Source organism: Anolis carolinensis, unplaced genomic scaffold (genome assembly GCF_035594765.1).
Source record: "Anolis carolinensis isolate JA03-04 unplaced genomic scaffold, rAnoCar3.1.pri scaffold_12, whole genome shotgun sequence".
Taxonomy (NCBI): Eukaryota; Metazoa; Chordata; class Lepidosauria; order Squamata; family Dactyloidae; genus Anolis; species Anolis carolinensis.
In genome coordinates, this window is record NW_026943823.1 from 22,315,971 (window position 1) to 22,331,875 (window position 15,905).

The window sequence follows — 15,905 nt, forward strand, 5'->3', positions numbered from 1 at the left end:
GATCTGGAAAAGAAAAAGACTCCCATCCCCCGAAGAATGGATAATAAGAATACTAGACATTGTACAAATGGATAAGTTAACACAAAAAATAAGAGAAGGGAAAAACAAAACAGACTGGACAAACTTTATAAAATTCCTAACAAAAAGAAGAATAGATTTTATGATAGACCTGTCCAATATATAAAGTAGATTAAACGGAATACATAAAGACACAATTAATGAAAGAGACAACTCCGAAGCAAAGATGGGAAGTATACCCAGATTTTTTTTCTCTCTTTTCTTCTTTTTCTTTTTCTTTTTTTGGACTTTTTTTTGCCTCTATTTCTATGTTTATTTTTCCTCTTAATACTTTCCCACTTTTCTATTGATATATTGTTCCACCACTTTCAATGTATCATGTTTCACTATAAAAAAATAAAAATGATTCACAAAAAAAAACAAAAACCTGGGAGTCTTCATAAACCTTTCCGATCCAAGCAGAGGTGCAAAATTCAATGTTGCCATAGCAACCGCATCCTCAGCATCGGGTACCACTTTCTCGGCAAAACTGTTTGTTCCTGGCTGGCTCCAGAGACAGTAGCCGATTGAAAAGAAAAAGGAGCGAACAAAGCCCAGCCCCAAACGCCACCCCATTGCTCCAGGGAGGGATTGAAAGGCACCGCATCCTCTGGATTTATCTTTAATCTCTTTATTTTTAGTGCATCTTTGGGACGATGGGTCTCTTTGGAGAGAATGGGGGCGGACGTGGAAGGGAGGATGCGCAAACTAGTTCTGGCAAGAACAGGCTTGTGTGCTTAAAAAGGTAGTGCATACAACCCCAACATTTCACAGGTTAAAATCGGGTTAAAATCCAAATGGGAGAAGTCCAGATTGGAAGAGGCAAATGTGGTCCCGAAAAAAAAGGACGACCCAAAGCATTAGCCTCACGTCGATACCAGGCAAGACTTTGAAAAAGATCATTAAGGAATGGGGTCATCGCTGATAGTCAGCATGAATTTCTCAAAACAAGTCATGCCAGACTCATCTGATCTCTTTTTTTGATAGAGTTACAAGCTGGGTAGATGCAGGGAACGCCATGGTTGTAGCATATCTGGATTTTAGTAAAGCCTTCGACAAGGTCCCCCACAACCTTCTGGCAAACAAACTAGTCAAATGTGGGCTAGACAAAACTACGGTTAGGTGGATCTGGAATTGGTTAAGCAAACGAACCCAAAGGGTCTCACCAATGCATCTTCTTCATCTTGGAAAGAAGTGACGAGTGGAGTGCCATCAGCAGGGTTCCATCCTGGGCCCGGTTCTGTTCAACATCTTTATTAACGACTTAGACGAAGGGTTAGAAGGCACGATCATCAAGTTTGCAGATGACACCAAATTGGGAGGGAGAGCCAACACTCCAGAAGACAGGAGCAGAATTCAAAACCACCTTATGTTGTGGCTCAGCCATCATGGCCCAGGTTTCATCGAGAGTTAGAGTTAGAATCAGATGAGGCGATGGATTTTGAGGGCATTCCTGCTTCAGTTCCAGGCCCCATGGCCTTGCAGGTGCCGGATATTGTGGAATCACAATTTCGAACATTCTGAAATCTCTCCAGTGTTACCCATACCAGATGGTACAGACTTGGGGGAGAATGGAACTTTTAATCGGAGAGATTTTGTTACAAAAGATAGGAGCAGGAAACAGGGAGTGAGAAGAAGTCAGAGACTCACTCTCAAATCGGATAATGATTAATTTTCCCATGAGAACTTTGTGGGTCCTGCACTCCCTAATTCTTGCAGATTTGGGATTCTGTTAAAAGTACTCCTCGCTCTATTCTCAATGCGGTGTCAACTTTGCCTTTCCTCGGAAGAGGTTCCAGTTTCCAGCTGCTTGCCTTGTCTCCTGAATCTGTGCCGAGTTCCCAGTTCCAGGCGAGCCGCGACTCCCGAGTAGACCTTGCCTTGTTACCGCGACTTCCTTGTTCTTGAATCGAGATTGACTCTGCTTTGTTTACCTTGCTACCTTGATTTTGCTACGGGACTTTTCAAGTGGATTTGCAGCGCTTTGTTCCTGCTATTGCTTCATGGACAAACTTTGATCTTTTAAAGGAAGCTATCGAGCTTCACTTGTGGATTACAAATTGGACATTGATAAACTCTTTCTGAATTGCAATAGACTATATATTATGGACTATTTCTTACTCTGACTTTCCACCTTAAATGTGCATAGATATAGATATATATACTCTGCTTCTATAAACAGCTTGTGTATTATATTGGCTCCTGCCTGGTTTTCGGGTGCTCGCGCTGTCTTGGGGTGCAACACCTTAACAGATTAGAGAGGTGATTGGCCAAAATGAAGTTCAACAGGGATAAATGCAAGAGACTCCACTTAGGCAGAAAAAAAGAAATGCAAAGATACGGAATGGGGTGACGCCTGGCTCGACAGCAGGACGTGTGGAAAAGATCTTGGGAGTCCTCGTGGGGAGGAAGGGGAACAGGAGCCAACAATGTCATGTGGCAGCTAAAAAAGCCAATGGGATTTTGGCCTGCATCAGTAGTTTAGTGCCTAGATCCAGGGAAGTCATGCTACCCTTCTGCCTTGGTCAGACCACACTTCGAATCACACCGCATCTCGTGGTGCCAGTCTGTTCAGCACCTTCCAAGTCGCCTAGTCTTCTATATGCCCAGGGGGAATTTCTCATCCTGTCTCAGCCACTGATTGAGGATCCAGGTTATAGCCTGCCACTTTTGGACTCTCACTTGCTGAGTGTTCCTGCGAGCTGTTCCTTGATTTAAGATGCTGGTTGGTATCCGTACAGAGGATAGGCTGGAGATGTCAATGCCTTGGTCCGTTCATTACAGGCTGCTACTTCTCAGCAGATGTCAGGAGGTACAATACCGACTAAACAGTATAATTTCTCCAGCGGAGTAGACCGTGGACATCCTGTGATAATGCGGCATGTCTCATTAAGAGCCACATCCACTGTTTTAACATGGTGAGATGTATTCCGCACTGGGCATGCGTATTCAGCAGCAGAGTAGCCAAGCACAAGGACAGATGTCTTCACTGTGTCTGGTTGTGATCCCCAGGTTGTGCCAGTCAGCTTTCATACAATGTTATTTCTAGCACCCACTTTTTGATTGATGGTCAGGAAGTGCTTCTTGTAAGTCAGAACACGGTCCAGGGTAACTGCCAAGTATTTTGGTGTTCTGCAATGCTCCAGTGAGATTCCTTCCCAGGTCATCCCCAGAGCTCGAGATGCTGCAATTATTTTCCATTACATTTTTAACAGGAAAAAAACACAAATAAAGAAAAAACCCAATACTGAGCCAAGAAGTCAACAGAGAAAGGCTGTGCGTTAAAAATGGAAGGGATTTATTCTTTTTGGTAATAAAAAAAAAGTTATACTTACAAATCAAACTCTCCATCAGACCACATTCTCAATAATAAGGGTCAGAAACGACATTCAAAACAGTGCATTGACTGAAACTGGACTCAAAACATGGATTCAAGGTGAGACAAAGGAGCCTTTCATCAGAGTTTTTTGACAGATACGTTTTAAGGGTATACTCAGCCGGCAAACTCTCACGAACTGCAAACTATTTCGCTTTTCAAGGTGTCGCCTTTCCAGACGTTTCAGAAATAACCAAAAACTGGCTCACTTTTACTGAACGGTCAGTCCATGTGTTACCAAAACACAACAACACACAATGCGGCCACGACGGTGTTCTACGAAGATGTACACATAGATACAAGGGGACATTTCTATCTAAAATGGTATTTGAGCCGAGAGGCATAAAAAGTAAACAAACTTCAGGGCAACTCTTGCCAAAGCCACTCCTCATGTGTATCGATGGTCCCAACAAACCTAGTTTATTAGGATAGTTTACTATTGAACCACGTTAAGATTAAGCCATGTTTAATCGGGTGCATTCCTTTATTTTATCACTTTTAAACTTATTTATTATGCAATGCTTTTGACACGAAATAAAAATCGGGTGCATTAATGGACCAAATCAACTCATTGTGTGTATTGATGGGCCCAACAAGCCTGGTTTATTAAGATAGCTTACTATTAAACCACGTTAAGATTAAACCATTTTATTAAGGTATCCAGTCATTGATGGACCAAATCAACACATTTAAGCTAATTTATTATGATAGCTTATTAAAGCATGTTACAATTAAACCATGTTTAATCTTAACTGTCACACCATCATGCCTATGGATGGACCCAACAACTCTGATTTATCAAGACAGCTTAAGATTAAACCATGATAAGATGAAATCACATTTCACCTTAACAAGTGATCGAGTCAACATGTCTAGCAATGGACCCAACAAATCTAGTTTATTATAATAATCCGGGGAGCGGATCATAACCTAATTTGATATTTAATAGGCTTTTCCTTAATCCCTTCTTATTATTCAACATATTCACTTATCCAACGTTCTGCCGGCCCATTTATGTTGGATAAGTGGGACTCTATTGTATTCCTCTTGGGCTCCCAGTATCCTTGGCCACTGGTCAAGAGGCTGAGACTTCTGGGAGTTCGAGTCCCCAAACCTGAAAGTCCCCAAAGTTTGGAGAACTCTGCTTCTAGCACGGGTCTAAGGGTCATCCGTTTGGCCAGCAGACTGGGATTTCTGAAACCCAAAACTACCAGAAGAGGAAGGCTTCCTCCCAAAGTGCGTCAAATCATTAGTGTTGGACTCAAATGTCACTGCTTTCCGATGCCAACGCATGCTGCATGCACATGCCTATCACTGATGCTAAATACATCGGATGGCAAGGGCAGAGAAAAGGCATAGATGGTCTTTGAGAAAGTTTTGGATCCTGGGACATCAAAGCCTCGGACCCGACTCTCCTGGAAACGTCCCAAAACATGCTCACAAATGTGGAAGCTTAACCCATGCAAAGGCAAGAGTCCACTATAGCCAGAAATGTAATCTAATAATATAAACTATAAGACAGTGTTTCCTATATATGCTATAGTCATAGAACATTCAATGTACAGACAAGGATTATAGAGATTCGAAATATACTAGATGCTTCAAAATATACGTCTCTAAACCATTTTGGTGTATTTTGAAGCATTTAGTATATTTTGAATCTCTATAATCCTTGTCTGTACATTGAATGTTCTTTTACAGTGATGGCCAACCTATGACACGCGTGTCAGCACTGACACGCCTAGCCATTTTTGCTGACACGCTGCCGGATGCAGATTGATTGGATGACTAATGTCTTTTGTAGCCAAATTTGGTGTGATTTGGTCCAGTGGTTGCGTTGTTTACTCCATGGGAAATATGCACATTACATTATATATATATATACACACACATACACACACACACACACACACACACACACACACACAATTGTAGTATATTATTATATTATTACTATTATATTATTATTATATTATTAATTATTCATGACTACAGTAGAGTCTCACTTATCCAACACTCATTTATCCAAGCTTCTGGATTATCCAACACATTTTTGGAGTCAATGTTTTCATAATATCGTGATATTTTGGTGCTAAATTCATAAATACAGTAATTACTACATAGCATTACTGCGTAATGAACTACTTTTTCTGCCAAATTTGTTGTCTAACATGATGTTTTGGTGTTTCATTTGTAAAATCATAACCTAATTTGATGTTTAATAGGCTTCTCCTTAATGCCTCCTTATTATCCAACATATTCGCTTATCCAACGTTCTGCTGGCCCGTTTATGTTGGATAAGTGAGACTCTACTGTACATTGAAACTACAATAGAGAGAAATCAGCGTGGAAATTGCAAGAGGTACCATAGATTGTTGTACATGGAAATAATTGTAGTAAATAGTTTTTGATTTATTGACTACAGTTATATATTACAATTATATATTTTTGTTATTTAAACTACATAAATTGTGAAATTATGGTTTTTTTCTGTAAGTGGCACACCACCCAAGTCATGCTAGGTATTTTTTTGGTGAATTTTGACACACCAGGCGCAAAAGGTTGCCCATCATTGTTCTAGGACTATAGCATATATAGGAAACTAGCTGTGCCCGGCCACGCGTTGCTGTGGCAAAGTGGTGGTGGTATTGGTTAAAAATTGTTGTGTAATTTTTATTTGACGTTATTTGCATTTTTTTATTAATTTTATTGTAAGTTATATTTTTATTTATTATATTTTATTATTTTCTTGTATAATTTTTAGTTATTTTCTGTTATTATAGTATTTTATTGAATTAATTTTAGGGTTTTTTATTATTTTTTATTGGGTTGCTAGGAGACCAAGTTGGAGGAGCTTAGCCTCCTAACTGGCAGCAATTGGATAAAAGCAATTATTCCTCTCTCTCAAATTAGGACTTTGTTTTTCTTCTAGTTTTGTTGTATCAACCTAGAGGCGTGGATGATGGGTTGTGTTGTCAAATTTCGAGGTTGGGGGGCCTGTAATTTTGTTGTTTTGTGGGTCGCCGTGATGCCATCACTCTTTTATATATATAGATACTGTCTTATAGTTTATATTGTTAGATTACATTTATGGTTATAGTGGCGTCTTGCCTTTGCATTTCGGGGAATCCCTTCTCTGTATGGCTTAACCCATTCACCATACCCAAGTCCTCTATGCCAGATACCTGAACGGGTGGCCACGGCTGCCTCGAACGGGAAAAATGGCATCTCGTCGTTTCCAATACGGAGGCCATAGGTGTAATTGCTTGTTCCTGCTGTTTGGTCCCTATGTTCTTGCTCCTTCCTGCCTGAGATGAGAAGCAGAAAACCTTATCTCCGTCCTCCTTCAAATATGTCAAAACCAAAATATTTCAGCCTGGTTCGGATGCTGCAGGGAGATCCTTCCTTTGGAAGGAGTAGTGTTTACATTGCTTTTCCTCACACTATGCAATGGTGACACGCGTGGAACGGAACCTCATGCAATGCCTTTGGGATGATTGTGACAATCAGATTCAAGGATTTATTTTTCTTCGTAAATAGATTCAAGGATTTTTAACACTTTCCTGGGGACTTGAGACTTTTCTGTGTCCCATGTGAGTGTATACGAATGATAGAGAGACATGTGGTGTTTCCAGTCCTATACCAAAAATGACGCCCAGATAGTTGGAAAGTAGTACAAGCAAAAAGGTATTAAATGCAGTCAAGAAGCCTCGTGCTTTGAAAACCCACCGGACACCTCTCTCTCCGTGTTTGTGCCACTACATCAGTGCCATGAATGTCGATAGAGGATAGAAAACCTCCACGTGTTTTCTTAAAATATAGACAAGAACAGGCCCTTGCACATCACAGCCACAAAAGTCACAGGAATTGAAGAAACAGCTGGACAGGACACAGAATTGAAAAAGACAGAATTAAAAGGCACGACGACCGACCAAAAAATTAAAAAATTAAGCGTAGTGCCAAGGAAATTCAACCCGATGGTGCCGCAATACGGAATCCCCATGCAAAGTGTCACAAGCAAAAAGCGTCTTCCAAATGGTGCAATTTGGCATCGGCTCACCCGTTTCCCATTTGTGCGACGTCCTTTAAAAATTCTGGGAAAGAGGGCCACTCAGCCTCCGACATGAGCCGTAAGAGCCATGCGCCGATGTTGGGAAGAACTGGACGGCGATTCCGGCAGGATTTTCCAGTTCAATGCAAGCCCAGCCCCACAATGACCTCCATCCTCAAAGGGCCTCCAACGTGGACCCCCTTCCCCTTGCCCACTTTCAACACACAGGACACAACACGTAGCTGTATGTGGGCCAAGGCTCTTGCATGCTCCGCAGACACAACAGAAGAGGCTCGGCTCAATGGTCCTGGAGATTCAGTGCTGGAGCATCAAGTTGCGCAGAGCCATTGGCGGCCACGAGCTCGCTCTCCAAAACGCCGAGGGGATTCGCAAGGCCCTCTTGGCTCTTGGGCAGGCAGTCCGGTCCCTCTCTTTCCTTCCTGGCCAAGCTGCCGTTGGCCAGGATCAGAGGAGGGCTTTCCCCATAGTCCTGGGGAGTGTTGACCATCGGGGATTTGGAGCAACCGGTCGAGGCAGTGGTCAGTTTGGATAAGGTGGACGTCTCCTCTAAGGGCAGACCGTCGGCGAGAGGAAGCTTCTGCATGGACAGAAAGGAATCAGTTTTAAGTGGGAAAGGAGTCTAGGATTCTTGGTAGATCACAAGCTGAATGAGTCAATGGTGTGATGCAGCAGCGAACAAGACCAATGCGATTCTAGGCTGCATCAATATTATTATTATTTTATTTATTTATTTATTTTTCAAACTTATATGCCGCCACTCCCCTAGGGCTCACAGCGGCTTACAAGAACCGGCTAAAATCAACAATTTAAAAAACATCTTAAAAACATCTTTAAAAACATCCTAAAAGCACCTTTTAACATGTTGACATGTCAACATTGTATGACACAGCAAACAAGATAGATATGCTGGATTTCGTATCACAAAATCACAAGTCGAACACTTCCCAAGTGTCTAGGACTGTGTGATGTATTATTATTATTATTATTATTATTATTATTATTATTATTATTATATTTTATGACACAGCAAACAAGATAGATATGCTGGATTTCGTATCACAAAATCACAAGTCGAACACTTCCCAAGTGTCTAGGACTGTGTGATGTATTATTATTATTATTATTATTATTATTATTATTATTATATTTTATTGACACAGCAAATGAGATCTATATGCTGGATTTCGTATCACAAAATCACAAGTCGAACACTTCCCAGGTGTCTAGGACTGTGTGATGTATTATTATTATTATTATTATTATTATTATTATTATTATTATTATTATTATTATTATTATATTTTATTGACACAGCAAATGAGATCTATATGCTGGATTTCGTATCACAAAATCACAAGTCGAACACTTCCCAAGTGTCTAGGACTGTGTGATGTATTTTCGGATGATGCGCACAGATCCCAGTAGGGTTGTTGTTGTTGTTATTATTATATTGTATGACACAGCAAACAAGATAGATATGCTGGATTTCGTATCACAAAATCACAAGTCGAACACTTCCCAAATGTCTAGGACTGTGTGATGTATTTTCGGATGATGCGTGCAGATCCCAGTAGGGTGGCCTTTTGCAGTTGGCAGATCGTAATTTTGTCAATGTCTATTGTTTCCAAATAATAATAATAATAATAATAATAATAATAATAATAATAATAATAATAATAAATTATTATTATTATTATTATTATTATTATTATTATTATTATTATTTCATTTCTATCCTGCTTTTCTCCCATGGGTGGGATTCAAAGCGGCATACAAAGTTTAAAAACATCCATACATATACATGACACACAAATACATAATCCACTAAACCATCATATACTAATTCAAGAATAACCCAATTTCAGCACATCATATAAAACAATGACTACTCGCAACAGGGACCATTAAAAGTTTCCAAACCTCAGGCCACTAATGTTATTTCTAAAAATAAAACTACACAGTTCCTAAGACCAACAGGGAGCTCTGGTGTGGACTGGTCCATGAAGTCGCGAAGAGTCGGAAACGACTGAACGAATAAAGAAGAAGAAGAAAGCCCCCCAATATGTGCCTGGCTGAGTTCTGAGATCTCTAGGGGAAGGCTTTTCCAGCCCCATATTAGTAATAAAGGTGGGATACATTCCATCAATGTTTTGAAAAACTCACCTCCTCCAGCTCTGCTGCAGCATCTTCCAACTCCAGTCTCTGGCGGATGCAGCCCAGGAGGTGGTCCAAGACACACTGCTTTGGGTGCATCCCTTTGTCAAACCGGTTATACAGGCCACACCAGAACCTCAGGGAGAAAGAGAAGGGATGAATTAGACACCTCTAAGCAACCTCCATTTGTGAAGGACAAGCAAAATGCAAGCGCCTGGCAGCTTCACAAGATTTAGTCATGGAGCTACTTGTCCTGATTTGTCTCTCAAGAACAGCCTTAAAATAACATGGTAAGTAAATTAAAACTGCTTTACTTCAGCATAACATAAAGAACAGCACACTCAGTTGTATAATGCAAAAGGAAGCAAAGAAGTCTTGACGCAAACACAGTTCTTAAGACTATGGAAAATTCCCAAATCAAGCAGCAGTCTTATTTCAGACAAAGAAACAACAATAAATCCTTAGGAGCAGTTTCCCAAACACAGACTCGAAGCAGGCACAAGGGGAACGAAAGCTTAAGCATTAGAGTCAGTTTGTTACCAGCGAAAGCTGACTACTCCTGCTCCTGATTTATCCCAATTATTTCAGCATTTCTGGCAGCTATTCAGCTGAACGGCCTCTCTGCTCTGTTTCCTTTCTCCTTTCCTGAAATGTGGGTACTTGCAAAATCTCCTCCTCTGATTCCATCTCCCCCTCTAATTCCTGAACACTCTCTTTCCTCTTCTGAAGATGAGGAATCCCTAACACTTCTCAAATTTAAGGTGGCAGCAAGAAACTGTATTACAGACAAACCCACTTTCACTGTAATAATAACAATAGCAATCTTACTGGAAACTGTATGGGAAAGTGTTGGGCCGAAGTTCCTTGTAAGCGGCGAATCCCTTATAGAGTGGATTCCTGAACTCTTGCTTCCTCTGCAGGAGGAACGGCCACAAGGAATGAGTCTTCTCAAAGATTCTGGAACATAAAGAAAGGAATGAGGGTGGTATTGTGTTAGCTGTTCTGTTTCCATTTGTCTTGTGAGCCTCTTTGAATCCCATTTGGAAGCAAAGCGAATTATAAATCAAATAGAAACGAATACAGTAGAAATTATATTGTTCTGTATTATTATACCACAGTAATTATTTCATATTATATTTATAATCTTGTATTATCTTCTTAGAAGTGGATTATATGAGGCTCCTTCTACACAGCTGTATAAAATCTACACTGAAGTGGATTATATGGCAATGTGGACTCAAGATAATCCAGTTCAAAGCAGATACAGTAGAGTCTCACTTATCCAAGCTAAACGGGCCGGCAGAAGCTTGGATAAGCGAATATCTTGGATAATAAGGAGGGATTAAAGAAAAGCCTATTAAGCATCCAATTAGGTTGATTTTACAAATTAAGCACCAAAACATCATGTTATATAACAAATTTGACAGAAAAAGTAGTTCAATACGCAGTAATGTTATGTTGTAATTACTGTATTTACAAATTTAGCACCAAAATATCATGATATATTGAATACATTGACTACAAAAATGGCTTGGATAATCCAGAGGTTTGGATAAGTGAGGCTTGGATAAGTGAGACTCTACTGTAATATAAGATTATAAATGGGTAATATAGCTGTGCGGAAGGGTTAGAAAGGCTCTTCCCTCATCCTCTGTAATTTGGACTATTTTTCTAGGGTTTTTTGATGATGACTATGATTTTGGATGACTATGTCTTTTGTGGCCAAATTTGGTGTGATTTGGTTCAGTGGTTTTGTTGTTTACTCCATAGTAAAACGAACATTACATTTTTATAGATATAGATTCCTGGATTTCAAGGGGCAGACTAGATGGCCTTTTGAGGGGGAGGCGTGTCCCTTCTGACTTTAGAAATACAATAGTCTTGCTTATCCAACCTTTGCTTATCCAACGTTCTGCATTATCCAATGCAGTTAGTATTTAATGTTTTTGTAGTTAGTGTTTCCAACGTTTTGGTGCTAAATTCATAAATACAGTAATTACTACATAACAGTACTGTGTATCGAGCTGCTTTTTCTGTCAATTTGATCGTAAAACATGAAGTTTTGGAGCTTAATTTGTAAAATCATAACATAGTTTGATGTTTAATAGGCTTTTCCTTAATCCCTCCTTATTATCCAACATTTTTGCTTATTTATTTATTTATTTATTTACAGTATTTATATTCCGCCCTTCTTTCTCACCCCGAAGGGGACTCAGGGCGGATTACAATGAACACATATATGGCAAACATTCAATGCCAACAGACAAACAACATACAGTATAGACAGACACAGAGGCATTTAACTTTTTTTTTCCAGCTTCACGATTCCGGCCACAGGGGGAGCTGTTGCTTCACTGTCCACTAGTGGCTGTACTTCCTCATTCCTTTCCTCGTGTTTTGCTGGCAGTTTTATGATGTTGTAAATTAGTTAAATTAGCCTCCCGCATAAAGCGTACCTAAATTTCCCTACCTGACAGATGCAACTGTCTTTCGGGGCTGCATAGGTCAACAGCAAGCCGGGCTATTTAATGGTCGGGGGCTTAACCCGACCCAGGCTTCGAACTCATGACCTCTCGGTCAGCAGTGATTTATTGCAGCTGGTTACTAGCCAGCTTCGCCACAGCCCGGCTTATCCAGCCAGCAAAAGACAAACCAGCTTTGGGGCTGCTTGGAAACACCAACTCACTTCAGATCCTCCCGTTCCTTGTGGCAGGTGCCCAGGAAGTTGCCAAATTGGCAGGAAAAGACGTGGTCGTGGATCTCGAAGAGGAAGCGCTCGTTGAAGGCGAAGGCGCAGGGGAACTGCTGCATCAGCTGCCAGGTGCATTCGACAAACTGCGTGAAGACTGGGGAGACCTCCTTGGGGTCGCCGTCCAGGTGGCCGCACCTGCGTGGACAGAAGAAAGCCATTTCTCAGCCCCTTTCGATGGGACATTACATGCTTTTATCCCTGGGAACCGACTCTCATCCTTCCCAGAAAAATGGAGCACTCTCTTGCCTTCCGTTATGAAGCTTTTCCAGCCCCATATTAGCAATAAAGGTGGGATACACTCCATCAATGTTTTGAAAAACTCAAACGTGGACGGCAATAAAAAATGGAGGAGCAGCAGAAAACAATCGGAGGAGTAGCTGCGGAGTATAGGAACCAGTCTATTGGGCTGGAGACTTGGGTTCAAGTGTCCAATGGGTTCAAATGACAGCAAAGGAGATTTCACCTGAACATTAGGAAGAACTGCCTGACTGTAAGAAGAGCTGTTCAGCAGTGGAACTCTCTGCCTCAGAGTGCGCTTGAGGCTCCTTCCTTGGAGGCTTTTAAACTGAGGCTGGGTGGCCATCTGTCGGGACTGCTTTAACTGTGCTTTTCCTGCATGACAGAATGGGGTTGGACTGGATGGCCCATGGCCTTTCCAACTCTTCTTCTTCTTCTTCTTATTATTATTATTATTACTATTATCGATTTATTATGATTAAGGTTAGATGGCCATCTGTCGGGAGTGTTTTAATTGTGCTTTTCCTGCATGACAGAATGGGGTTGGACTGGATGGCCCCTGTTGCCTCTTTCAACATTATTATTATTATTATTATTATTATTATTATTATTATTATTATTATTGCTATTACTATTATTGATTTATTATTGAGGCTAGATGGCCATCTGTAAGGAGTGCTTTGATTGTACTTTTCCTGCATGACAGAATGGGGATGGACTGTATGGCTTTCAACACTATTATTATTGCTATTGTTATTATTGCTATTGGTATTACTATTATTGATTTATTATTGAGGCTAGATGGCCATCTGTAAGGAGTGCTTTAATTGTGCTTTTCCTGCATGACAGAATGGGGATGGACTGTATGGCCCCTGTTGCATCTTTCAACACTATTATTATTATTATTACTATTATTGATTTATTATTATTGAGGCTAGATGGCCATCTGTCAGGAGTGCTTTGATTGTGCTTTTCCTGCACAGCAGAATGGGGTTGGACTGGATGTGTCAAGGACAGAACGCCACAAGATTCAAAGTAACAGAGTTTATTAGATTACAGAACTCAAAAATGCCCGTAAAAACACAAGGGCCAGGCAGTTTTTGCCTTTAGGAGCAAAAAGGGACAAAAGTAAATGTTCAAAAGATAAACCGGATTAAACCGGAGTTTAATCCGGGTAAAAACAAACTGCTTGCTTCAGCCTAGGTATTAACAGAACGAAAGCCAAGGAACAAAAGATACAAAGAATGCAACTAATTGGCAGCAGATTCCTCTCTGCTGCCAGCACTGTGCTTAGAGTAACTTGCGTCGCTCCCACACACACACAGTAGACAGGATCTCCAACACGAGCAATTCAGCCAAGGATTGTAGAAGTAGAGTAGACCAGTTCCGTTCCGTAAATCAAAGCCAGAAGCAGACGTTTGTAGTTTTTCCAAGTCCAAGAAGGGGGGAAGACAAGCCGTGGTCAGTTCAGTCCGGGTTCTCAAAGCAGGAGATGGCGTCCGTCAGAAAGACGACGGAAGGTCAAGCTAATAAGAGTAAGCACAGGTTTGCACAAACAAATGCCCACACAATCCCTCCCGCCGTCTGACCCTGGATTTCAATCAACTTACGTCACAGCACAGGAAAGCACACAAGTCTTCAGGGAAGCGTCCCACACACACACGGATCCCAAGCGTTTGCCCAGATTACCTTGCCCGACGCAATTTGCAATTGCTCCCAAGCCCCATTTTATGCCAGTTACAAATCTTCATCACTGTCAGCTGTCCTCCTTAACCCGGGCGTTTCCTCATCACTTTCCTCGTCAGAGCTGGAACACCTCTGACTACGCCCAACAGCATCTCCAGCTGTGGATCCCGTCCCATCCCTCCAGCTAAGCCATGGGTCTAATCCTGAAGGTCCCCATTCATCTTCTGTCCCATCATGGCCAGTGGCACCCAATTCCTCCCTTACCCGAGTCCAATCCATCTCATCCTCCTCTGAGCTAACCAGCCCCTCCTCCATTCTCTCCGTAAACCCTTCGAAAGATTCTTCGTCAGATGGTGCTGCAAATATGTCTCGCAGTCTTTTTCTCTCTCGCTCCTCGAGAGTATCTGACTCTCGAGGAGTCTTACGCCCACGTCTGTCAGTAACAGAGCCATGAGGCTCAATCATAACACTATCCCCTCTCACAAAGGCCTCCTCCCCCGATGGCGGAGAAGTGGCAGTGATACCCTCCGCTATAGCACCACGACGACTAGAGGTATCAAGTTTCAACAGCGAACGATGAAAGACTGGATGGACCTTTAAACTAGACGGTAAACGCAAACGAAACGCAACGGAAGAAATCTTTTTAACGATAGGAAAGGGACCCAAATACCGAGGCGCAAACTTTCCCCCAGCCTGTTTAATATGTTTGGAAGATAACCACACCAAATCCCCTTCTTCCAACTCCTCCCCTGCCTGCCTGTGGCGGTCAGCCTGAGTCTTCTGCGTTGCCTTAGCTTCCAGCAGTAAGCGACGGGCAACATCATGCAATGCAGCCATTTCCGTAGAGCGGTACACAGGGTCCGAAGAGACCACATTGGTCGACGGCGCCACACCTCCCCGTGGGTGAAAACCATAAGTTAGCTCAAACGGCGTATGCTGACTAGATGTGTGCACCGCATTGTTGTAAGCAAATTCCGCCACCGGTAGCCACTTCACCCAAGCCGTGGGTTGATCTAAACAAAAACAACGCAGATATTGCTCTAAGAGCCCATTAACCCGTTCCGACTGTCCATCCGTTTGCGGATGAAAGGCTGAAGAAACGTTTAACTTAGTCCCCAAGCACTCATGGAAATGTTTCCAAAAGCGTGACACAAATTGCGGAGCCCTATCTGAAATAATCACCTCGGGTGCTCCGTGCAAACGATAGATGTGCTTAGTAAATAGTAAGGCCAACGTAGGGGCCGCCGGAATGGTTGAACAAGGAATAAAATGAGCCAGTTTACTAAATAAATCCACCACCACCCAAATACAAGTATAACCCCCAGACTTAGGCAAATCTGAAATGAAATCCATGGAAATGATTTGCCATGGCCTGTCCGGAACAGGTAAAGACGACAACAACCCTCTAGGGCGCCCAACAGGCGTCTTACTCTGCTGGCAAACGGCGCAGCTGTCACAAAAGCGCAGAATGTCTTGCCGCATCTTTGGCCACCAATAGCTCCTGGTAATGAGCTGCACGGTCTTGAATCTGCCAAAGTGCCCAGCCATGGGTTCGTCATGGTGGGCTCTAA

General features: G+C 41.8%; 1 protein-coding gene across 1 annotated transcript in view; it reads right to left on the bottom strand.

The window, feature by feature from the left end:
• Positions 1 to 3,334: 3,334 nt before the first annotated feature.
• mtmr8 (myotubularin related protein 8) overlaps positions 3,335 to 15,905 on the bottom strand; it is a 38,579-nt gene continuing 26,008 nt past the window's right edge. Inside the window, exons 11-14 of the mRNA XM_062963759.1 lie at positions 12,346 to 12,546; positions 10,488 to 10,616; positions 9,669 to 9,795; positions 3,335 to 8,082 (exon numbers count right to left, since the gene is read on the bottom strand). Of these exons, the coding sequence (XP_062819829.1) occupies positions 7,783 to 8,082; positions 9,669 to 9,795; positions 10,488 to 10,616; positions 12,346 to 12,546 (757 nt within the window). The 3' untranslated portion in view covers positions 3,335 to 7,782. The remainder of the gene's footprint in view (positions 8,083 to 9,668; positions 9,796 to 10,487; positions 10,617 to 12,345; positions 12,547 to 15,905) is intronic.